This window comes from Ambystoma mexicanum, chromosome 4p (genome assembly GCF_040938575.1).
Source record: "Ambystoma mexicanum isolate Mex_15411 chromosome 4p, UKY_AmexF1_1, whole genome shotgun sequence".
NCBI classification, from domain to species: domain Eukaryota; kingdom Metazoa; phylum Chordata; class Amphibia; order Caudata; family Ambystomatidae; genus Ambystoma; species Ambystoma mexicanum.
This window is the reverse complement of record NC_090927.1, coordinates 554,955,882-554,981,932: the sequence shown is the minus strand read 5'-3', so window position 1 is coordinate 554,981,932 and position 26,051 is coordinate 554,955,882. Positions and strand designations below refer to the sequence as shown.

General features: G+C 43.9%; 1 protein-coding gene across 2 annotated transcripts in view; it reads left to right on the top strand.

Annotated features, from left to right (window-relative positions):
* The window catches only part of CSMD1 (CUB and Sushi multiple domains 1), a 5,442,057-nt gene that overhangs the window by 4,208,767 nt on the left and 1,207,239 nt on the right, over window positions 1-26,051 (top strand). For both annotated transcript variants that reach the window (XM_069606098.1, XM_069606099.1), the window contains exon 35: window positions 12,142-12,266. In XM_069606098.1, coding sequence (XP_069462199.1) covers window positions 12,142-12,266 — 125 coding nt within the window. The remainder of the gene's footprint in view (window positions 1-12,141; window positions 12,267-26,051) is intronic.

Below are 26,051 nucleotides of genomic sequence, written 5' to 3'. Positions count from 1 at the left end.
TCAGCAATTATATACCAACGCCATCTTCATGCTGACAATAAATATTTTAGATGCATTCATTTTATTTGTGTTCTAAATTTATAGCACATCTTCTCTAAACTCAATCTCTAAAGTGAAATTGATTTTGATGCAACCCACCAGAGCTTATATCTCATGCTTCCAAACAAACACACCACAATACACATGGGAGAGCATTGTTCATGAGAACTATGTAGCAAATATGTTTTTCTTTGCAACATTTCTCCAATACCATTACCTGTTTTGATATCAGAGAAAATAAATACAAAGGGATTTATGCTGTACATATTGTGAGAATTCACTACTTGTCGTTACTTCTCCGTGAGGGGGAGCCCTTTCCAACAAGGCAAAGGGAGGTGAGGCCCCTACTCGATAGTACCCATGGAGGTGGTTTAATGTGGGAGAACCTCAAAGGGAGGGACACCCCAACTGGCGACAAGGATGACCGCTTACGGCATAGGCCTTCCAATGCTGTCACACTGCAACTTTTCCCAACCCTCCCTTCCATGTCAAACACCTTCCCTGAGAGTAAGCCCATGTATTATTGCAATATCTTAAGTATCACCAACCTAGTAAACACTGCCGTGAAGATGAGCATAGGAGAAATACAAGAACTGAGAAGTAAAGGCCACAAGGAGTCATCAAGAGTGGTCCAGGCAGCTGTAGGAATCATTCCAATACTCTACAGGGGAGTGTACATTCGAGCAACATAAAAACAGATGAAGGACTCATTGATAACACACACAGTCATAGGAGCAGGCCAGCTCAGGAGAGCAGCACAGGAAGCAGTCCAACTCAGGAGAGTCGACGGAGCTGTGGTTAGCGCTGTCAGGAAGACAAGGTCTGTCCGGTTCCAGAAGCAGAAAGCAGACATGGGGACTCCTTCACCCAGTGGCCTAGAACTGATCCATTGTGTGGCTGGAGCTCGAAAGATGTTAGCCAGCCCTCGAGGAGGCGGTCAAAGTGGGCTGACAACGACACCTACAACCCCAACCCAGGAAACGCAAGAGACCCTCCCAGAACAAGAGAAGCTAAAGACATGAACAATCGACAGCGGAACGAGAACCACCAAAACAAACCCCAGGAAGAACCGGACTAGCATCCCATAAGAAACAATGGTAAGGGTAATGTGGGAAGTAGCAGGGGATACAAGAACGGTCACATCACGAGTCATTTTCCTCATGCAAATACTTGGCAGGGAAGTGAACCAAGTTGGCCAAACCAAATAAGAGGTGAAACAGGGGTCTGGGACCCACACCAGCGGAGTCACACAAGTCACCTTCCTCTTGGCAGGCTTTGGCAGGGAAGTGAACCAAGTCGGACAAGCCAAACAAATAGATAAACAAGGGTCTGGGACCAACACCAAGAAAGTGATACAAGTAATCGTTCTGATGGCAGTATTTGACAAGGAAGCAAACCAGGTGGGCCAAACCAAAGAGGAAACTGATATGGGTATGGAAGGCCTTCCCCCTGGCTTTAAGAGAGTGTTTTGTAATTATCAGGAGGAAGGAGTCATTCTCCTGGCAACTCAAACTAAGAGCAAGGTCCAACAAGCCTGGTGAAGGGAGTCATTCCACTGTTTTTTTCTTTTCTAACTGGGAACAAACAACAGGAGAAGGGAGGCATTTGCCTGGCCCACGAGAAAGTACATATTGTTTGGAACTTTCTGGCCTGGGGAAGGGAGTCATTCCTCCTGGCTTTTGAGACTGAGAATACATGCCAGTAGAAGGGAGGCATTCTCCTTGCCCACTGAAAAAGAAAATGTTGTTTGCGATTGTATAACCTGGGAAAGGGAATCATTCCCCCTGGGATAATTGGGACTGAATGCCAGGAGAAAGGAGGTATTCTCCTGGGCCCCCAAGGATATATTGTGTGGAACAAGAACATTATTGCTGTATTCCTTAGTTTTTAGTGTAAGGCACAGAAGAAAGGTTTTCTTGACCCAGGACGGTTGACATTTTTACTTTAACAGACATCCTGACAGTTACATTATTTGAGACAGGGAAACCTCTCTGAAGAATAGGGAAAGTTTCTTTCTTGCTTCATTTCTTCAATAAAGGTCTTTAGCCCTAAACATGACACCTATCTGTCAGAGTCCTTCTTCCCTTCTTCTTCACCCCTACAATATGTAGTGAAAGCATATACTATATTAGCCAGCAAGCAGCATATAAGGAAATGTGCATTGCATTGTGCCATTAGGAATGGATGTTTAGAAATATAGATATTCGATTAATGGTGTAAAAATGTGTACGAATTTTGCAGAGAGGTATGTTTCTACTATATACAAGCTGACATCCTCAGCATACATTTAGGAGACCACCTTTGAGTTTCTTCTTTCATTGAAATAAAATAGGTTTTCAAATTCAGCATGTGTCTTATCTCAGAATTTTGGGGTGGGATTGTAAAATAGGAATTGTTGAATCAGGGAATGCACCTTATTGAAAGTAATATTTAAATCCTCAATATCACTCCATGAATCCTATGTCAGACAAACACAAGTAATGTGATTTAACACAGCCCTGGAAATCTGGGGAGAATATAACTTGCTTTTTCAGAATAGTTCCAAATGCCCTTTAAACATACAGTATGTCTGGCTTAATTGGAGGAAGGTGAATTAACAAGGCTGTAAATGTATGCAAATAGTTTGCATACATTTACAGCCTTGTTAATTGTGCACATTTCAAATTTCACCAAATTACCATTCTAAAATATCATTACGAATGAGTATATTTTGCTGACTGAGAGTTACTACTTTTTGGATGTGCGATGTATTCAAGTTCCAATTTCCTGCATGGCATATATATGGTATACAACATATCATCCACTCCTTGTGACCTTGCAATACTATATTTTTGAGGAAGCATATGACAACGCACAAGAAATGGCAGGATGACAGTATAGTGGTTGTATAGAAGATCATTCTAACCTGTGTACAGCAGCATACATGTAGACTCTCCCCATTTAACAGGGTCTTCCTTAAATCACAAAGCAATGTGATATTCCCACTGCCCTACACTACTACCACTACTACTAATAATACTGCAACTGCTACTACTAGTAATTATACCCTCATTGAAGTTTCTCTGGTGGACCAGATGTCTGCATCCCATTCTGCTATCTACTTCTCTGAATTCTAAACACAATGCCCACTCCCCTGGGATCACACGACATATTAATAAAAGCTTCTATCAATTGCCCCAGACCCATTTCACCTGACTTACAACTGGATATGTCATTCTTAAATCTACTGCCAAATATAGGTGTGTGAACCCTGAGGTCGTTCTCAGATCTATTTTCCTTGGATACTATGCATAGGTGGCCAGATTCTGACCTTTGTGGTGGAGAAGTGAGGGAGGATCACCTGGGTGGAGGGTTTTTGGGGAATGGGAAGGAAGGGTCCTCAGGTGAGATGCAGTATTGCCACTTTCCTTTTTGTGATGAATGCATATTCCCAGAAACCTTTGTGGGATATTGTCACCCCATTCCCTTTGGTCACAATAATATTAGGAAAAATAACAAACCTTGAAGAACGAGAAGGAGGATGAGAAAGAATAAGGAGCTCTTCGGTGAGACATGGTATCCCCCTTTCCATACTGATGACCAACCCAACCCTTCCCCGACTTTTCTAGGTTATTGCAAGTCAACTCCACTTGTTTACCCACATGTACACCCTGACAGTACTGAGACGAAGAAGAGGCAACTAACTGTAATGAAGACTAATCTATTTAACCACTCTGGTAGTGGGATGAGGAGGATACCTATTGGAGCAGTGAAGGTCAGACATGTCCCTTTAATTGTGGTGAGGCAGGGCTGATTGAACATCCACATCTGCAGCCTGTCAACCAGCTGCAGGTGTATAAAAAGAAACCAGCACACCAGCAAAAAGAGCGATGGAGAAGCTGCAGGAGGGCCGATGTAAGCAGCTGGGAACTTTAATTGGAAACCATGATGAAAAGCTGAGGTCTGCAGAGAGAGGCGGTATATGGAAGCGTGGCGTAGGAGCTGGGGTTCCGTGAAACAGACCGAACACTATGAAGGGAGCTGTGTGGAGAGGTTGTCCCTTTTCCCTGTTGTTAAGATACTTGTTCCCCTGTGGCAGGAGGGTGCCACAACAGTTCCTGGGGAGGCAAGAGTTAGACTTCTGACCTGATGAATAGAATGCTGTATGACCCACATTGCTAGGAAGCCTATGATCCCAAACAGTGGGTTTCTAGCAATTGAGAAATCCGGCGCGCAATCATTTGAACTTATCTATTTGAGGAATTTTATGTATCGGAGTGGTTGCGTGTTTGAGGAAATACGTTTTCAAACCTCTCTGATTCAATCCATTGTCAAATATTGAAATACTAATAATACTTTGTTTTGGAGTGGTCGCACGTTGGATGAAATAAGTTCTCAAAAATCTCAGAATGCTGGACATTTTGTTTGAAGTGATTTATTGAAATATTACACAGCAGTTGAATGGAAAGTGTGTTCTGAGCACAATATGTGCCTATTGAATACCAAAGAGAATGAACACCATAATAAGTTCAACCAATGTCTATTGAAAGACAACCCGTGTCTATGAAATACTGAATTGAATGAAAACCTTAACAAGTACCACCAATTTCTATTGAATGCCAAACTGAGTGAAAGCTTTACAAAAGACCAGAAATGTTACATATTAAGGTCCGAAGTACAACAGAACTTTAAATTTGAGTAAAACCATAAGATGCTGAATTCTAAATGAAACTTTAAATCCAAGTGAAAACAGTGTATGCTGTATTCTAAAATGAATGACGTTAAAACTGCATATAACAGAAAATTACATTGGAAGCAGAATTAACTAAAACTTTGAAGTTTATTCCAACACAGCTACAATGTGTACATGAAAAGAAGGCACAATAGTGACAAAGAACTTTAACGAGACAAAGGACAATTTTGTGCTGCTGAAATTTTGTCTTGGGGTAAGGATCCCTGAGACTTGATCCATTTATTGACTTGCTATCGGAGTATCAATGTTCTTTTTTCTTGGAACTGTGTAAATTGGAACTTGGGGAAGGGAAATCCAAGTATTGGTTAAAACAGTATCATCCTGAACTCAAGAGAGGTATTTTTGAGACTTTTTGCTGGAACTGTTTTTTACTTGGGGAAGGGAGCTGAAAGGAAGCTGAGTGCTGGAAGAGACTCAGAACTTTTTGTTGGACACTGTTTCTTTTGGTTGTAGACATATCTACACATTGCATAGATTAGTTGTGAGGGCAACTATATGTTTTGGACACAGAAAAATTATTTAGTTGAACTCTTTGACTCAGACTTTCCTTAGTTTTATTTAGGCTCCTTTTAACCTAGGTAATCCAGGATATCTATCACCTTGTTCATTATACAACACTTAATGCACACATCAGTATCTGAACTCACCCCCTTGCAAACTGCAATCAAACAAACAAATCCCATGCTCCGCCAACCCAAATAGCCTACTTTACTTCACATTCATCACCATCAACAAAATGCTCACCCAACATACACATAATCAGATGGTCATCAATACCCACATTGCTATGCTCCATGCGACAAATAGCTCTTACCTCATCATTTTGCACAACCTTGATGTAATCTCCATCACAAAACATGACTCAACCTCACCTACGCAAACACCTTGATGCCATAAACTCCACATCGTCAAGAAAACAAATGATCTACCTTAAACGCCAAACTGGAGGTGGCCCTGCAGTAATTCACATTACAGCATGTAATTGCCTGATTCTGTAAATTCGTGCTACACAATCCACTGATCTCCTTAGCTACACATTCCAAATCTTAAATAGACCAACTTCAACCGGATACGCAGACCACCCAAATCCAGCACTGCCTTTCTCAACGAAATGGCAAACATCAAGAATACATGCTAATTCAAACATTCTTCATAATTATTTCTCTGAATCTTCAACATACCAGGCTCACAAGCCACCAAGAGGACCAAAGCAGTTCTCCTAGAACCCTTGATTCCCTGGAAATCAACACATCACCCCTATATCCACCCACCACAGAGCTAAGAAACTTGACCTGATATCTATGTATAGCATTGTGATACTCAAGCTTGCCATACAGTTTAACCTCCATGACACACATACTCATCAACAAGGCCACAACAGTATCCCAAGTCACCTTATCACAGCTTCAAGCTCATCCAATTCAATATACCAGAAAGAGACCTTAATGCACAGGCTCCCACCACGAACCCACTGGCAGATGTCAGCATTGTATATAATGCTATTAGCCACATCACAGAAGCTGCCATCAAAATCCTTGCAACTCAGAATCTGTGACCAAACTAACAAATGTCTTCCCAAGCATGGTATGCAACAAGAACCCACAAACATCAAACACACTATCTGCTGATAAGCGAAGGGCGGGCAGACATTAGGTGGATATGCTCACTTTTATGAAGCTTTGAGAATCACACAAGATTCTAATTGTTGGGAAGGTATTATTCCTGACTTCAAAGGACATCCCCTTCATATTAACTTTTTGTCTTGATCCTAGCTGATCGTTGGGGTGAGTGAGGCCCTTTTTGCTCACTGTCCTGCTTCACCCAGGTTATTTGGTGTGCACTCTCAGTTCATAAGTCTAACAACACAGGGAATGTATCTCTCCTTATTTTTCACTTTTGTGTTAACACTGTAGTACAAGCTAGCTTGAGTGAAGTGTTGCAGGAATCCTTACTGTGTAATTTTATTTTGTCTAAGTAACATCGTACTGTTAAGATGTTGCTGAACAGGCTCAGTACATAAGACCATTCATTTTACATTGTTCTCAATACACCGCTGTGCACCTTTATTTACTTACTGTATTATTGCCTTTTGATGACCATATACTCAACATGGCAGCTCCTTGTAGTACAAGTTATCAATAGCATCATCTTTGTTGACTATCTTCCTTCTTCTTCATGTTTGAAATTGGTAATCTGGGCAAGAACTCCTGGTCAGTGGTTTGTTGGTGTGGACTTGCTAAAACTGGATCTTCGGACTGTCTACTCCTGATACACACTTCAGGCAGTGCATGTCCTATAGATAAACAGATTGTAATTTGTCAAGTTATCCATTATTTGACAACCTCCACTTTTTTGGAAGTTGCTGGATACTTAAATTGGTGGGTTTGGCGTCTGCCCACATATGCATTCTACATACAGAGAGATGACTTGGAGCCATTTCAAATTGTCGACCACAAAAGCCAAAAATATAAAGCCAAAAATGTACCAAAGACATGCCAGGGAACTGCTACCACAACCATTATTGTCAAAGCCACCAACTGCATACCCAGACATGGTCTTCAAGTCAACAGGGAAAATCTGAAGCGGGTGCCATCCTCATTTGGTGGGGCAAACACATCCAAGACCTGCTGTATCTCCATCATACTACACGATTAGAAATATTGTGAGCTCTGAATTCAGCCTGTACCTACTGTAAGGGTGCAGAAGTACAAGTCTGACACAAAGGCGGCACATTTGTTGGCAAATACATTTACTAAAGGTAAAGAAAAGGAAAAACCTAACTTTCCTGAATTCTAAGAGGGGTTTCCCTAGCTCAACAAAATGACTGAGGATTCTGTCAGGAAGTATGAAAACAGAAAATTACCACCATCCTGTGTCAAAACCTATTTCCATTCCCTTACACACTAAGTTAATTACATAAAACTGTGACCTTCTGGATTCAGAGGAAGGTTGCTCCTGTTATGGACTCCATCTAAAATGTTGAGTTCTTAATATTCAAATCTTGACAAAAAAACACAATTCCCAAGTATAAGGCGGTGTCTGTTCCACTCTTCTTCTTTCATCTCACAAATTTCTTATCAAGTCTGGTTCCCTACGCCTACCAGACTTGTTTTGCAAATCTCTTGTTTCAGCTAGTTGCACTTTAACAAAAAGAATATCACACAGCAAATCTGTTTACTCTCCTGCCAGATTTACTGTAGTTATTTCCTTTTTCTTCCCCATCTTCAATGTCCCACAAGACAACAGTAATCATAAACAAAGTTAACAAAAATGTATCCTCAAGTCTGCTTTACTCCCCTGCCAGACATGATTGTTGTTCCAGAGAGCCTATTTAATATTGGGTGTTTACCCCTTTATCATTACTTCATCCTGTCCTTTTTGTTTGGATCCCAGGCCCTTCTAGGATGTTTTGGGGTCATCCCGATTTGCCTTGTATCTTTTCTCTCGTTTCTGTGGGTCCCCAAGCCCTTTATGCCTTCTTGTGCCTTCTTGTGGCTTCCCCAACTTGTTTTGGATTTTAGCACCTTGTTCACATGCCTCCTTAGACACCAATGGGTTGTTGCCCTTCCTGTACTCTTGTCATGCAGCTTCCTCAGTTTAATATGAGTCCAAGACCCCTCTCTCAGGTTTGTGTTCTAGCGCAGCAACCAGCACCTTGTTTGCAGCTTCCTTAGACAACAATGGGTCCTTGGCCCTTCTGTACCCTTCTCGTGGGCTTCCCACATTATTATGGGTCCCAGACCCCTCTCTTGGGTCTGCTGTAACTTTTGGCCAGGCCTGGTTCAATAACCTGCCAGGAACTGTTTATTTTATTTCTCACCAGGGACTGGGACAAGGGAGAAAGGGTTCATCAGCTCCACCAAACTTCCTCCTTCACCCTTTGTGGCCCCTGACACCTGCTACCATAACCCAGGTTCATTTTGTGGTGTTAATGACTGATTTGGATTACTTCATGGGACTGCCTCTGCGTCTGGTGGTCATCCGGACACCTTTTGGCTCTTTCTGCATCTCTTTTCCTCACTTCCAGGCGTGGTCCCTCTCAACTTGCGCCTTTTTCCTCGGTATTGTGGTCCACTCCTGGTTGCTCCTAGACCTCTGAGTCTACAGCCAGTACAGATCTGAACACCTCGTGTGTTAATGGCAAGGCTCTGCCATTGTCCCCTGCTCTCTGTGGTAAGACGCTCACCAGCTCTCGGTTCCTCCTGTGAGGATCTGCCCTCACCTAAAGTTCTTCCTCTCTTTTTAAGATTGAGATTGTACCCTATGGGGGCTCAAATGGGAATGGGGAATAGATTTTTCAATGGGGACTTAGCGGTCCCTCCAGGGTTGGAATGGACCGGTAAGTCCCCATTGAACAAGGTGGGACCTGGACCCGGTATGGGAGGTAGTCATGGCGCAAATAGTGCCATGACTACCCCCATACTCGGAATGAGGCCCTATCTGTGTTAGATATGCCTGTAATGTTGTGTCTACACTCAGAGGTGCCCAAGGCAATGATTTGTTGGTCGTGATTATGTTAAACTGCCAAACCCATTAACTTTTACGGCATGTGGAAAATAGTAGCTACCAAGAACGTCATGCAGACCTCTGTTATTCCCGAATTATAAATCTTGTTGAACTTTCTGTGGTCTAGTGTTCAACACTTGTGGGTATTCATCATTTGTGGTAATTGCCACGTGTAGTACTTCTTTCGGGAAGGAATTACATTCACACCAAAGATGGCATTAAACATGTGTTTCTGTAGTTAAACTTGTATGGTGGTGGGGTAAAACATTAAGTATTGGTCACTAGTGGATGTTTTAACACACCAGCCACGCACAGAATTATTCCACGTGCGGTTTCAAATGCTGATCTGATACAATCCAGATGTTGTTTATCAGCTGTGTCAATGTTCTCGCACTTGGGCATGGAAAAAGTATGAATACTATACACATATTAACTGTATGGATTTGTTGAATGTTCATATACACACGGGTACTGCACTGATGCATATGTATTTTCTGTGTTCATTTTACCCGAGACGCAATATATGGTTCCATTTTAGATTACGAATAATGTGATGAAGAGCCGTGGTGGCTAGTGATTATTTTTGATTGGTGGAGCATGACTATCTCCCACAGATCAGCCAGAGGGGCTGCGTCTAGGTTTCTGGCGGGATCTCCCTCCAAGAAAACCGTTCGAAGAATGTGTTCAAATGGTTTCAGCATGTTTTCTGTTACTGCGTAAATAGCCAGCCCATAGCATTGGTTTTATAATGTAACTCATGACAAAATCTACTAGATGCAAGTTACCAAAAGTGCACATGAGCATTTTCCAATGCCATTACAGGATGCATTTGCCCAAAATATTTGCCCAAAATAATTGCCAGTATAAAAACATCTTCACGCTGGATGTGTCCATGCATTTCCATCTTGGTTTCACCAATTTATGCTAGTTTTCCTATATGAGAACACACTCAGGTTTGCTTTGGGCACAGTACAATTAGTTATACTATAAGACAACATGCACACACTGGCTTTGGCTATGTATGGCAGTATTCCCACGTAAGAACATGCTACGGTTGGTTTTGCCATTAGAAATAACATGCCACAATAAGAAAGCATGTCCTAACTTACTGCACCAATTTAGGACAGTCTAGACACATAATGGGCCTCATTACGACCCAGGCGGTAAGTTACCGCCTGGGCCGTGACTTTACCACCATGGCGTAAACTACGTTTACGCCATGGTGGTTGGCGGACTTACCGCCCCATTCCGACCATAGGGCATAATGGGAGTGGGGAAGGCGTTAATTACGCCACCGTAAATTACGGTGGCGTAATTAACTCCATGGTCCCTTAGCGCCATGGATTTTAACACCTGCTAAAAGCAGGTGTTAAATCCGCCATGGCGCTAAGGGACCTCGTACTCAGGCGGTAAGGGTCGGCTCTATTTACGCCGTTGTAAAACCCTTACCGCCTGAGTCGTAATGAGGCCCATTGACTCTTACCATGTTTGCTTTACACTTCATAGCGAGTAACAATACCATAACGCAGTAAGAATTTATAGCCAGATTAACTGCACCAAAATATGCCAGTTTAGCAACATATTACAAATCATGATTGCTTCATAATAAATCCTGTGTAGAAAATGCCACAGTGAGATTAAGTTAGACTGGATGCACCAAGATGCCAGTCTACCTGCATGATTTCATATATCATGCTTACTTCATCATATATGCCAAAAATGTGTCTTGCCATATAGTCTGTTCCCTCCCACTGCTGCAAAAATGAGTACCCCGTCCCAGCAAAACACACACGCTCAATGAGACACACACAAGCTCATTCACAGACACACACACACACACACACACACTCGCTCATTCACATGGCCACCCAAAGCCATAAACTATACCCTCACTCATGCATACATAGACAGATCAGATAACAATGCCTCATTACGAGCTGGTATTCATTTTTTTCAGGCGCTCAAAAATGGGCAATTACTGGGTCATTACGACCTTGCCAGACCCGGTATTTGCCCATTATTGGGTGCCGGAAAAGATTCTTCCCCATTCCCACTTGAGCCCCATAGGGCTCAATGGGAATGGGGAGGGTGGTAGCACCGGTACCGTTAATAACGGTACCAGTACTACCATCATGTTCTGCTTGCGGGTGCCGGTATGACCACCAGGTCACACCTGGCAGCTGCAAAGGCACCCGCGACTATAACTCGTAGTTTGCTGGTATGGCAACAACGGTACCGGTAACCTTGCCAGTACCGTTGTTGCTGTACCAGCAAACTCGTAATGAGGCCCATTGAAGTAAACCTTACCTTCAGCCCTGGAACGACACTGCACGCCCTCTGAATATGTGAGGGGGTGCATGAGTGCACTCTACATTTCCCCAGCCTGCATCACAATGGACCAGGCAAAATGCCCCAGCCTTGCATGCTCCATTGGACACGCGCTGGGAAGTAAGCAGCTGACGGGCACTCTGTGTGTACACTTGGCTGGTATGGCACCCGAATAATGGGTGACCGTGCTGCCAGGTCAGCTGTCTGTCACCCATTATGGACAAGCCCCCCGTACTAAGTCACACATTGTGCACATATGTACACAAATGCTTAAATTATGCAGGCTCCACTTAATTTATCAACTAGCTCCAATGTCTGTTTTTCTTGGCAGTTCTGAACATTTGAGAATGATTGTTTAGAACACCTAGATACTCAAGGTAGATCAATTTCTATAAATGTATTTATTATATAAAACAATGGATTATCAAGGCAGGACTACACGAACATGTCTGTTTCAATTTGATATATTTGCATTTTCTTTAGTGATATGTTCATAGTAACAACTTTTTCAATGAACTGTATGTGTTTTTTCACAGTTCCGTGCAGTGGGAATTTCACGGATCGTCGGGGTACCATCCTGTCACCTGGTTACCCTGAACCCTACGGCAACAGTTTAAATTGTGTCTGGAAAATAATAGTGACGGAGGGCTCAGGAATTCAGGCAAGTCTTCTTTCTGCACAACACAAGCACTGGATCAAAAGATCTAGTTTATCTCAAAACGCTTTCATCAAATCAATGTGTGCTGCCTTCTTATCACGCCATAATATTTTAACATTGTTTTTATTGTGAAAAAAGTTGCAAATGAACAATCAATATGAAGCCTCTTAAAGAGGCAAAACACAATCCCAGTAGCTTAGTGGTAGTATGGAGTAGACACACACACAATACTTTCCTCAGTGATGGCACAGAGGATGCATTGTGTGCTAGAAAACGGGAACACATATCTTCACATAAACCATAAAGGTAATCACTACTTCAGCTTTTATGTTACCTAAACTTAACCTGCGCGTGATTATGTAACCCTTTTAAAGTGCTAGAGATAATACAAAGGTCGACAGTAGCGTATCGATAACATCTGTATCCACAGGCAATATCATTTGAGTGTCTGTGGACATATTTTCCAGTATGAATTTTTAGGAGTGACGTGGTCCTTGATTTTACGTCATACTCGTCATGTTTTGCGGCCCTACATGGCGGTATATTTGCTTCATGTTTAACTGGACTGTAGTGAGAACCTGCGAAGGTTGGCCTGGAGATATGGAGGGGAAAACATGCAAGTGTCTCTTTCAATCCTCAACCCTTTGTCACTTTAAAGTGCTTCGATTAACACTTGTGCCAATACCACAGTACTGCAACCTTTGACTCTCCAGACGGTTTAGTCTATGGCCCTCATTCCAACCCAGGTGGTAAGTTCCCTACTTTACCACCATGGTGTAAACTCTGTTTACACTATGGTGGATGGCGGATTTACCGCCCCATACCAAGGTGAGTGGGGCGGTAAATCCCCAATCCCCATTTACCCTTCCCCATTCCCATTTTTGCCCCATAGGGCATAATGGGAGTGGGGAAGGAGCTAATTACGGCACCGTAAATTACGGTGCCGTAATTAGCGCCAAGGACGCTTAGCGCCTTGGTACTTAACGCCTGCTAAACGCAGGCGTTAAGGTGGAAATCAGGCATTAAGGGTTAACGGCACTGACGGCGCCGTTAAACCCTTAAAGCCTGGGTTGGAATGAGGGCCTATAAGTCCCATCAGACCATAACAGCATAGTAAATGGTGAGGGATCACGGGATTCAAAGTTAAAGGTTTCTACACTCTTCAACTAGGCAGTAATGACGGCAGAGATGCACTCGGTGGAGGAGCAGATGTGATGGGGAGCGGGAGAAAGAATGGTCATAGAGGAAATGGAAAACTTGATGTTCACTTGCTGATTAGTATGCATTTATATGTTTCAACATTGACCAACAATCTGTAACATCACCTGAACTGTGCACAAGTAGCGTAATATATTGCACTTGGACCATAAACCAATCGATCTAGGGGGAAGTGGTAAAAGCAACGTTGAGCAGTGCTTGTTGTGTACACTATTCATAGTGTTTCCCTCTATGTTTCTCAATATTAAGAGAAATAGTTTTGGGCATTTCAGCCTGCATTGATACTGTGTGTCTCTCTCTGTCACATTCATGGCCAAATTGTGCTCCTGTGATGAAAACCTGAGAAAATGATTATCGCTCCCAAGTTACCTTTGCAGTAAATGTTGTTACATGCATACATACATGTTTTACCAAAGTCCTGTGTGACAAAATCACATTAAGTCATCATTCTTGTGATGTAGATGGGCTCTGGCGGCCAGGAGTGCCCAGCAGCTAGGTGATGCAATACTTTAACATGTAATACAAGAGAAACACAAGGGCTCCTCCACCTCTCTGGATAGTCTGGGAATGATTTGAAGGGCACTGTGTTTTGTACTGTGAGGGGTCAGCAGTGCGAGGCAGACACAAAGTTGAAGCGTTCTCAATATTTGCCACGTTTATATAAAAAAAAAGGGGTTTGGAAAAAGCCCTATCTTGCCCGACCCAAAAGAGACTGACCCTATCTATGAAATATATATATTTTTTTTTAAAAATGGAGCTTCTGTTCAAAATGCAACTAGCCCACACACTGATATTCAAATCAAAAGGTACAATGTAAATTCAAACATCACTTCAACCAAATTGTGCAAAACATCATATATATATATGGTTTCAGGAAAAATACATTTGAAATACTCTGTTTCACCAAAGTTCCATTAAGTGTGATAAGAATATTTCTTTGCTCGGTGTTTTTCCTAAAGAGGGCAAGGAAAATGGTTAGCACTTGAACCAATTTAACCCATACTGACATCCCTTATATGAGAGCTGGTTCAAGCCTCTTCTGTCAACCTCTCTCAAAATGTGTCTTGGCTCTTGGCAATGTGTGTTCCAGGTTTCCCCTGAGTGAAATCTCAAGTCAGGAGAATTGTACAACTTCTGCCTCTCTGTTTCTCTTATGATGTCCTTTGGCTTATGGCAATGCGGGTTCCAGGTTTTCGCCAACTGACACCTAGTAGCAGGAGAATTGGCTTGTGCCTGTCCTCTTGTTCTCTCCGTAATGTCTTTTGACTTATGGGAATGCTGGTTCCAGGTTTCCCCAACTAACATCTCATGTCAGGAGAATTGCACCGTTTGCCCACTTGTTCCCTCTTTAATTCTATTTGGTCGGCATTCAAACCTTTTTCTTAATTGTTCAATCATCTGCTGGAACGCCCAGGGTTACCACTATCAAAGGGCCACCTCACCAGTTTCTCCGGGGACCTCTGACACATCGTTCACTGTAATGGCAGAGTCTTGCATTGGAGATGACATCCGCAGCTTGTCAGACCCCCTGTCAGGTTCTCTGCAGGCTTCGTGGTTCCTCACTGATATGGTTGCTGCTGCCTAGCTTGACAGCGTCGTGGGCAAAATGTCTGCAGTTTCCGACACCTTTGTTGCCCTTCTTTGGAGCCCGTTAACCTCTGTCGGGTATCCTGCCACTCTGGTACATTGTGGTAACAAATGGCAGTCCAGGAGCATCTCTCTCCTTCAGCCTGGTGCACTCCCACACGTCTGCCTTTCTCTGCCTCTCTGCTTCCTGCTCTGTGTATTTTGCAACCCCAAATGGCTTCTCCTTCATTATCTCCTCTCGTTCCCCTGTTTGAAGGTGAATCCCTGATTTAAATGCCCTGTGCAGTTGAATGAATGGACAACAACTAGATTGCATGTTATAATTGACATTACTGTTGATCTCTTCATTGACTCTTTATCCCTCATCTCTTTGTCCCAGTACTTACACGCGTTCTGGGAATTGAAGTCCAAAGAATTATCATAGTGTTTTGAGTTCTGTTGTTGTTCATTTTTATCAACACAACAATTATCATCAACATAACATGCCAAAGGAGTTTTAAAGGAGTGAGGTGCATGTGAAGGATGAATAAAGTTCTGATTAAGATGTTTGACAGCAGTAGGTTTTAAGACCTCACAATTAAAGACTTCTGAATAATGACAGCAGGCCATTAGAAACTCTGGGAAAAGGGCTTTTTCTTTGCAGTCAAGGGAAGAACACCGCGTCTCCCCTGTCCGAGCCATCTGCTCCCCCCAACATCCATCCCCTCCACTGTGACCCAGCATCAAAATACCACCCACAGGGTCAGGTTCAGGTAGCTGCTGCCTTCCACTGGCCACATGGGAGGAAACTTTAGGATGGGGATCAAATGATCTGCAGGATTCATCATAGTACAAATTAGGAAGCTTGGGATTTAGATCTTTCTAAAGATCTTTCTTACAGCCTCCCAGCTGTAAGGTTGCACCACATTACAAACCATTATTTATTATTTTTTTTTTTAACATCACCCTTAAGTTAAGAAAGACATTAATCTCAAACTTTTCTTCTCATTAGACTCCAGAAAGGAGGTGCACATTTTGGGCATCTCTAAAACCAGAACAATACTGCAAAGATATGATATCATATTACATGATATTTTATTCATATAGCACTCATAAACAAGTGTTTCAGAGCACGACGAGGCAGGGTGGGGAACAAGGGAGGACTAAAACTAAATCGTACTAGACCCAGTGACATTGAGAACGTGAAGGTGAGAAGGGAAGGGGAAAAGTTCAATGGGGAGGGGAGGAGTGAAAAGTGCAGAACATGTGATCAAATATGTACAACTAACAACATATAGTGCTGCCAGCAAATGATAAATGTGAGAATAAGGTGCAGACAATGGGTTTCATATAAGTGCAAGAGGGCGAATGTGCGGCAAGGTAGGCAGGGATCTGGGCCCCAAATCAGAGGCTAGCTAGCTGCCCAATGCCGAAGGAGAGAGAGATCAGCAGGGGAGAGGAAGAGCACAGGCATAGGCAAAGAGTAATGTCTTGAGGTGTTTCTGGAACCAAAGGTGGTTCTCCTCAAGTTACAGAGAGGCAGGAAGGCTTTTCCAGAGGGAGACCCCAGCCAAGGAAAAAGATCTACCCGCAACTCATTGCTTGGAGAAGTGGCTGACCGTGAGGGAGTTGGAGGTGGAGTGAAGAGCTCGAGTGGGAAGGCATTTATGAATGGAGAGCTGAAGGTATTGAAGACCCAGGCCCCAAAAGGCCTTGTAGATAATGCAAAGGGTCTTGAAATGAATCCTTGCAGCCACTGGAAGCTAATGAAGATATTTCAGGACTAGAGAGATATGATGCCTGGGCTTGAGACCAAGGAAAAGTTTTGCAGTCTTGTTCTGGATGAGTTGCAAAGGGCGGATAGTAGAGGCAGGAAGATTTAGAAAGACGCTGTTGCAGTAGTCCAGCCTAGAAAGACCCTGCGCTCTAGAGACAGTGGGCCTCATTACGAATGAGGCGGAAAGGCAACAACGGCACCGGTAGTGCTACAAGCGCCGTTGTTAACTCTCCGCCACATTACGAGTTCTGCTTGCCGGTGCCGGACTGCACGCGTGGTATGACCAGGCGTGCAGACCGGCACCCGCGAGCAGAACTCGTGATTGCACTGGCACTGTTATTAATGGTGCCGGTGCAACCATGCTCCTGACCCCCATTCTGCCCTATCGGGCAGAATGGGTATTGGGAGGCCGGCCATACCGGCACCCACGAATGGGCAATTACCATCCCATTCATCTCGTAATGTGTCGGTAATGGCCCATTCGCGGATGCCGGGGCCAGTAGCGAGTTTGTCAGTAGACGTGCCCTAAGTAAGGGCACGGCTACTGCCAAACTGATAATGAGGCCCTGTGAGCTTTTGGGGGTAGGAGAGGAAAGGAAGAATACCTCTGAGGTGGTGCGGGTGATAGTTGGACGTCTTAAAGATGTCGGAGATGTGTGGAGAAATACAAAGCTTTGAATCAAAAATGACCCCAAGGTTTTACCTTCACAGCTGGGAGCAGGGAGAGGGCCAAGGGAGGAAAGGAAGGAGTGGGTGTGCCAATGAGGAAGATGTCAGTCTTACCGGCATTTAGGCAGACGTCATTGGCGGCACACCACTCCTGGATAGCATACTGACAGAGATGAGAGAGGGAGAAGAGGTGGCAGAGGGGAGCCTGAGAACGAGCTGAGTGTCATGCCAATAGCACTGTAAAGCAGAGAGCAGCAATGCAGTGGGCGAGGGGTGCCAAATATTGGTTGGAAAGCCAGGGAGAGAGTTTAAACCCCTGGGGAACACCACAGGTAGGCAGTCCAATACAGGAAAGGCAGGACCCAAGTTGGACCTGGGATGGTTGGTTAGAAAGGAAGGGAGCCAGCCAGGCCAAGGCCTGATCAGTGATACCCAGCTTATAACAGAGTCGGTTGAGCAGGATGTCATAGTTGACCGTGTCAAAGGCAGAAGAGAGCTCAAGTCGGATGAGGACAGAAGGGATCTTAGAATCCAGGTTGGAGAGCAGGTTTTCACAGATGTTCAGGAGAGCAGTCTACGTGCTTCTGGCTGCTCTAAAGCCAGATTGATGGTCATGGAGAAAACCAACAGAATCGGTAAGAAGATCAAGATGGAAGATGGACAGCTTTTCCAGGAGTTTGCCCAGGAAAGGAGTGATAGAGATTGGGCGATAGTTAGCCAGAAGGGGGGGGGGGTCGGCAGTAGGTTTCTTGAGGAGAGGGTGCACGCGAGAGTGCTTCAGAGCGGAGGGGAAGGCTCCAGAGGCCAAGGAGTGGTTGCAGAAGTCAGTCAGGGCTTGAGCGAGGGCATCAATACGGTCCTTGATGGTTTTGGATGAACAGGGAAGAGCCTATTTTGATGAAACTTTAATAGATTGGACTTGTCTGGAAATCTCGTCAGGGGAGAACAGATGAAAGGAAGAATGGAGGGGCGGCAGCTCCATGGAGGAATGCGGTGGCCCTGCAAGAAGAGGGAAGAGAAGGAGAGGACAAGAGGGTGCACAACATGCCCTGAGTTTTAGAGATGAAATGTGAGGCCAGGGCCGTGCAGAGGGCCTGGGAGGTGCAGAGGACCAAAGTGACTGAACGTACTATGAAGGCAGATGTGTTGCATGTTCTCTTGAAATCTAGGGTTCTAAACATATCTCTATAGAAATGGTAAGAGAAGCTAGAGGGAGGCATGTGATACTATGTTACAAAGGAGGTCTTCTGTCTTGTTGATTGCCACATTTGGTACTCCTCTTTTCTGTTTGAAAACTAATCTTGAGTCTACCACATACCCTTAAGTGTTAAAAAGCGTTGCACAGTAAGTCCAAAATCACTAAGTTTTCCAATTTATAATATACAAAATAATTGTTTTTAAGTACATGCCATATAGGGGTTTCAGTCAAGGTGGGATCCCTGCATACATTTTATCCAACCTTTGAGGAGGCTCCCACCTCCCTTGTCCGGTCCCATACTCCTGCTAGTCATGCTGCAGTATTAACTTTGCTTGAACCAGAGTTCCCCTGTGATGGTTCTATGTCATTGTTCTGCTTTCTGAAGGCCACACATAAAAAAGACCAATTTATTTCAGTTGATTTTGTTGTGGCCCGCAGAAAGCGGCAAAAGGGGCCTGAATGGGGGATTCTCTTGTTTTAAATGTTGGAGTATTCACCCCCATAAACACCCATTTGCTCCTTGCCTTCCTGCTCCCATAACCCCTCACCCTCCACTGCATACACACACGTTTTCTCATAAACACACACACACAGACACGCACACAGAGCCACATGCTTACTCCTCTTTTGGGTCTCGCCATGCCTGTCAGCCCCATGTGGGCACTCGTGTGAATCGCAGGTGCTGACAGTCTGATTTAGAAAGACAGCTCTGTGCGGTCACAGAGTTGTCTTTCTAAATCAATATTCTTTTTGCTCCATTTTTTTAAAACTATTTTTTGACTCAGACCCCTGTGATGTGGGCCATCCCTAAACATAGTGAGGGGTGTAGATGTATCTCCTTGACTTTCTCAGAGCCTTCCTACGGAACACAGAGGGGTAGTCTGGTTGTCTGGGCACCCATCTCCTCTTGAGGACTGCTTCTTAATATTTTCCTCACTCAACTGCCTTTTCCACCCTTTGTCTCTCTGTCTGTCTCTGTCTGTCTCTTTCTCTATCTTTGTCTCTTTGTCCACTGCATTGCCTGTTTCTACTGTTCTCTCCCCCTTCTACTGTCTCCAGCCTATACTGATCTCTTGACTCTCGCTAAACCCAGTTTCCTGGTTTTATCTATCTGAATCTCCCATCTCTAGTATCTGTCCACTGACTTATCTGTAATGGTCTCTGGCTTAGCACAGCACTCCTGGTTTTAGCTCTCTCTTGTCTCTACCTGCCAACACCCTTCTGAACCTAGTTGTTTCCCTCCAAATCCAAATCCTTTGAACACTACACTCTCTCTTAGTCTCAGATTCTTACTTTCCATCAATATTTACCTCCACCACTCTTCTCTTTACACCTAACCCTCCTTAACCCTCCTCCTGCTCCCCCAAAATTATTTCCAGCCACTGTATAAATGTCACAAAATGAGTTGTTCTGTATCACCAACCAACACCTTACATGCTCTATCTGTAAACACTCCAAAGCCTCCTCCAAGTCATCTTCCATCTGCTATATATCTGCTCTCTTACTCCTCCTGCACCTTCACTCCAACCTCAACGATGTACGTCTCACTCTCAACTAACTCAGCAATTTTAGATAGCATCATATTCCTGCCAAAGACCTTCCCTTTGCATTGGTTCATTGAGTCAGCTGATTCCATGATCCTTAAGTGTCAGAACCTCCACTGGAAGTCTTCAAAAAAGATATGCAGATCCTCCCCGTTTTGAGCATCCACCTTTGCCATGAGGTCCATCTAATGACTCAGTTTGTTTGCTTGCTGTTTCCACCCTGGATGCAGTCATTCTTTGCTTACAAAGGGAGGGCTGGGGAAAGTTCCCTGGTATCCCCAAATGCTCATTGTTTTCAATTCTGGGGTTTATAGGGTAGGTCTGGAGAGGAAGGTTAAGTCCATTCCCATTTTGTTAACCAGTCTGCTCCTCCTGTTACAGGCCAGGTCTCGTCTGTTTGGCACAGGGTCCTTGTTTAAACTGTAGTTCCTGTTGTTGTTCTTTATTTTATGCTGCTACCCTTGATCAATGATCCATGACATGCTTGTGAGGGGTCTGTTGCATCTGAACCATCTGAAAATATATAACAAAGACATCTGGCCATGTCAGAGGCTAGCAGGCATTGGGATTGAGACAGAGGCATTAATGTTCATGTGCGGCATAGCGCATCATTAATAGTTGATTGGTGTGGGTTAAATGCATCTGTATTACCGTATATGCCGCATTAGCACTCTGCCCAACTATGAGATGGGTGGGAAAATGGAGGATTCACATCCAGCTATGAGCTGGAGGTAAATCTGTCAACTTTCTACCAATTTGTGGCCGAATTACCACTGCAGAATTACTGCAGATGCTATTCTGACACAAAGGGCCTCATTACGACCCAGGCGGTAAGTTACCGCCTGGGCCGTGACTTTACCACCATGGCGTAAACTACGTTTACGCATTGGTGGTTGGCGGACTTACCGCCCCATTCCAAGTTTGGCGGGGCGGTAAGTCCCCAATCCCCATTTACCCTTCCCCATTCCCATTTTTGCCCCATAGGGCATAATGGGAGTGGGGAAGGCGTTAATAACGCCACCGTAAATTACGGTGGCGTAATTAACTCCATGGTCCCTTAGCGCCATGGATTTTAACACCTGCTAAAAGCAGGTGTTAAAAGCGCCATGGCGCTAAGGGACCTCGTACTCAGGCGGTAAGGGTCGGTGCTGTTTACGGCGCCGTAAACCCCTTACCGCCTGAGTTGTAATGAGGCCCAAAATGTCACATTGAGCCCTATGGACTAAAATAAAATGCAGACTTAAACCACCACCTCCACTTGTAATCTAGTGTTAATACCGCTGGACCCAGTGGCAGTATCCGTAGTACAGTTTGGTGGTATCTGGGCAGATACCACCAAACTTGTAACAAGGCCCTAGTCTGAAAGCAGTCACATGGTTCACACTCAAATCCCCTGCACGTTCTCTGAAGACCTTCCCTGCACTTGACAGGGTCAGACAAATTATCCTGTCACAGTGGGCATGATCTTTTCTTAACTACTCGGGACAACTGGTAGTAAAAGTAGGATAGACAGGACCTTTAGATTAACGTCCAAACCGCAGTGAGGTCATACCCACAAAGGCAGGGATAACATAAAAACAACAACTAATCTTGGAGCTCAGATTTCTCCGATTAGGCAAGGCCGGTCTGTTGCTTCCCATAAAATACCTTTACCTACAAAGGAGCATTGCCATCTGTACATATTTTCCCACTGGTGACCCTCCCTATTATGTCCCCCATCTTCCATTTTACCACCGGAGACCTGGAAACACACAAGTCCCCTCACCATCTTATTGTGCGCCTTAGTAGGAAGACAAAGCTGAAGGTTCAGAAGTGTCCAGTTCAACCAAGCCTGACAAATGAAAACCTTTTATTCACAAAAAAGGAAAGTTACTGCACCAAGTAGGGTCCATCCTCGGACAAAACTAAGTAAGCTCCATGGACACAAACCCTCTCTCTGTAAGACCTTGGTCGTAGGCCCTCTTTGACCTCCTCGATGTCCAGGATATCACGTACACAAACTATGCATATGACACCCAACTCCTCTTACCCATCTCCATCATCTACGACACAGATTCCATGGTGCTAAACAAAAAATACCAAACTATCCAGGCCTGGATGGCACAATACAGACTATGCCTAAATGATGAGAAACCCAAACTACTCCTCATCAGTACACCACATCGGCTAAACACACACAGAGGATCATACATAGCCTTTTCCATCAATGGGAATCCAATAACCATTGCCGAAGGGGTAAAGACCGTGGGTGTATACCTAGACTACACATTATCTCTAACTAGACTGGTAAACGCTATTGCATCATCAGCAGCACACACTGCAAAACGGATTAATGCATGCAGGCCATTCCAATCCATGAACAGCTGCATCACACTCGCTAGAGCCCTCATACTATCCAGGATCAACTACTGCAACTCCCTTTCCGCAGGTACCAATGTCCGCAACATGAAAAACTCCAGGTCATCCAAAATAATGCTCTAAGAGCAGCTCTAAACATCTCTAAAAAAGACCACATTTCCACAGCCAGATGAAACATCCACTGGTTCCCGATCCAAGAATGCATTATGTTCAAAATGCAACCTGTCCAACAAAATTTCCAAGGCACAATCCTCCAGACCTACCCGAGCTGCCTACTCACATCTACTTGACATCCCTAGATACAAGTGCCAGCAAGCAAGAGGAATCAGCTTCCTGATGATCGCGGCCAAACTCTGGAACATCCTCCCTCTATTCCTAAGAGCTGACGGATCCTTCTGGTCCTTCCACAAAGGCTTCAAAACATTGCTATTCTCACAAGACCCCCAAATTTAGCTGAACACACCAAACCCTGCAACTTTTCGTACCCCCATTTCTACCTTATTAGACATCTAGCTGTATATAACAAATATGTATTACATATGTCTGAACCATTGTAACCTTTACCTGTTAGATACCTAGCTCTTAATAACTTGTACTCATTATTTACACTCTGAACTAGTGCAACCATTACCTGTAACTAATGTACTACTTATGATTGTACCCTCTTGTAACCTACGGCAACTACTGCCCCCATGTAAGCCAGCACCCAGATGCCCCCGAGTTCGGTGCGCTATACAAATGACAAAATAAATAATAAATATCTAAGACCTTTCTGACTCTGCCAAACAATGTAATGCTATTGCGGCTGATTTGGTAATTTAGTATTCTCCCCCTTCATCTGACCAAATCCCAGGTACCTGTATTCATTGACATCAGAGATGAAACAACTCTAACAAAATATGGGTACTGTTTATTGATGAGATCCATCCAGTGGAGGTGTATATCATACCTAGTCTATCAAAAGCCCTTCTGCTGGGGACAGTTATTGATGGACGATATTCATACTTTCTCTATGCCCAAACTCTTAACTTCAGTGTTGGTTAACTCAAAATGTTAAAGTTCTGGAGGAAATAAAAGCATGCTGCGGCTTGCTATTTATGTCAGGAGTTCACATCATATTGCCAGGTAGTGTCCAAATCAGGTGTGCGGAATGGATTGAACCTTCACCTTGAACACTGAGCACAAGCCCAAAGCTTTAAGGGGACTTATAGGGAAAGGGAAATGGTAATGATGCTGTCACATTAGGTTACCTTCCTCTGGGACATAGTGGAGTTGTGGGGCAACAGGAAGCCTAGCACTGGACTGAACATCCAGTGGAAGCAGTATGTTGCAAAATTCCCCAAACTCATCCACAACAAGGTTCATTGTTCTCAATAGCATGGGAATTTCATCCAAATCCTATTATGAAATTGGATGCCAGGAAAAAATAAGGCATTTGTCCTTGTTAGTCACCTACAGGGTATGCAGTGATAAAATTTAATGCCTGTGCAATAAATCGCGGTTTTACCCAGTAAAGGTGTACCCCATTATACCATTTAAGGGGAGCGGGGTTGCGGGGGTGTCCCCCGCTTCCCTTAAATGATATAATGGGTCCAGGGCTTGCGGGGGTGTCCCCTGCATCCTTTAGATGGATTGCAATGGCAAAACCACAGCCTTTTTGCCGTGATATTTTGCGTCCACGGCCACGGCCACTCACCTTTATGGCCAGGGAGCAAAAACAATATAGCCATAGAGGGAACAGCGCTCCACAGCTGCTGTGTGCTTCGCTTGCACTTGCTTATTGCTGTCACATGTGATTTTTGCCAACTCTTTTATTTGCGAAAGTCAAAATCACCAAAAGCTCACCAGGACAGCTCCTGACTTGAGCACAGGTAGTGATAGGGCTTAGTCTCTGCATATGGAACACACAATCAACAAGCGCTTTCTGTCTTCAAAATGACTTATTTATGTTTCTGGCTGCCTCCGGACATTAATTCATTAAAACCAATTGTGAGAGGGCAGAAGACATGCTTCTTCAGTGCAGAATCTAGAATGGAGTAAGCAAGAAAAGCTACAATAACATTGGACATAACCAATCACAGGTAGTAAAATGGAAGACCAAAAACTATCAAATACTCTGGACAAAAATGTTGAATAGGGTAAACAGGAATCCATTTTATAAAGGAAATCGGGAATCAGCCCGCTGGGGCCCACCATGGAGCTATATGAAGGAAGCCCTAGAGTCTGCTGGGGGCATTATCCTAGACACTGCAGAGACCCAACATAGATAGAGGGAAAATAACAAGAACCTGCTGTGGGCATTATCTCAAACATTGGCAGACACTAGAGCAAGAGAAAAGACCAAAATGCTACTTCAGGTTTTATCCCAAAAGTGTGTAAGAAACAGATACACATGAAGAGAGAAGACCAAGAGCCAGCTCTGGGGCTATAGCCTAAATAATGGCAGGAACTAAACCCAATGTAAGAAACACTATGTTCCATACATATACAGAGACCAGACCCAGAAGGAAAGAATATCCAGAACCTCCTGATGGCCATAACTCAGACTCTGACTGAGACTTAGTACAGAACCAATTCTGACAGAACATTGACCCAGGAAAAAAGAAGAATCAGAGACTGATCAGGGCTGTCTTTCAAATACTGGTAGAGACACAGCCAGTCAGCAGAGGCGGAACAGACATATGTTGCCTTGTTGATGTTACAGAAATTCAGAGACAGGGGCGAAAATGCATGACGCCTGGATAAACGTTTCTTCAACAGGTTGGGAAAGGGATTGGTGATGAGAAAAAATCAAAAAGAACTTGGACTAAGAGCGCAACCAGTGACCAGCAGATGCAAATGTTGCAATCTGGCAAAAAGAAGAATAACTTGTTAGCAGCTGTCTCTCCGAAGCTATTATCAATAGTCCAGGAGTTAGACGGTCACACAAACTAGGCTCAGCAACATTCATCCACATCCATCCTCTTGTATGAGAATAAGGGTGTTCATTTGCCTTTCTGACTCATGTGTTCTGGACTGAAGCATTCTTAAAGTGTTAGATTGATTTGACACTGGTTGGTCGTCAGGAGCATTGGGAATCTGTGAATCAATTGATATACATACTGCTGGCAAGTGCCTTTTAGCCCAGAAGCGGCTAAGGCAAGGTGGCATACACAAATTGGAAGATACAAATGTTCCTGTGTACCAGAGGAATTAGGCACTGGAGCAAAACAACTTCAGAAGCTGGCCTTGAGGATAGTGGTACAACATCTTGATGACAGCAGATCCTTATGAGGTTCAACATTTGTAAAATGTGAAGTCCAAAGATGTCCAGAAATTCACAAGAACATCCACAATCCCAATCATTATCCATTGTCTGATGGCATGAAGACAGGTAACAGGGGGATGCTACAGAAGAAATACAGAGGAAAGACCCAAAAACGAAAGTGCATAAATAAATAGAAAGAATACCCCATTAT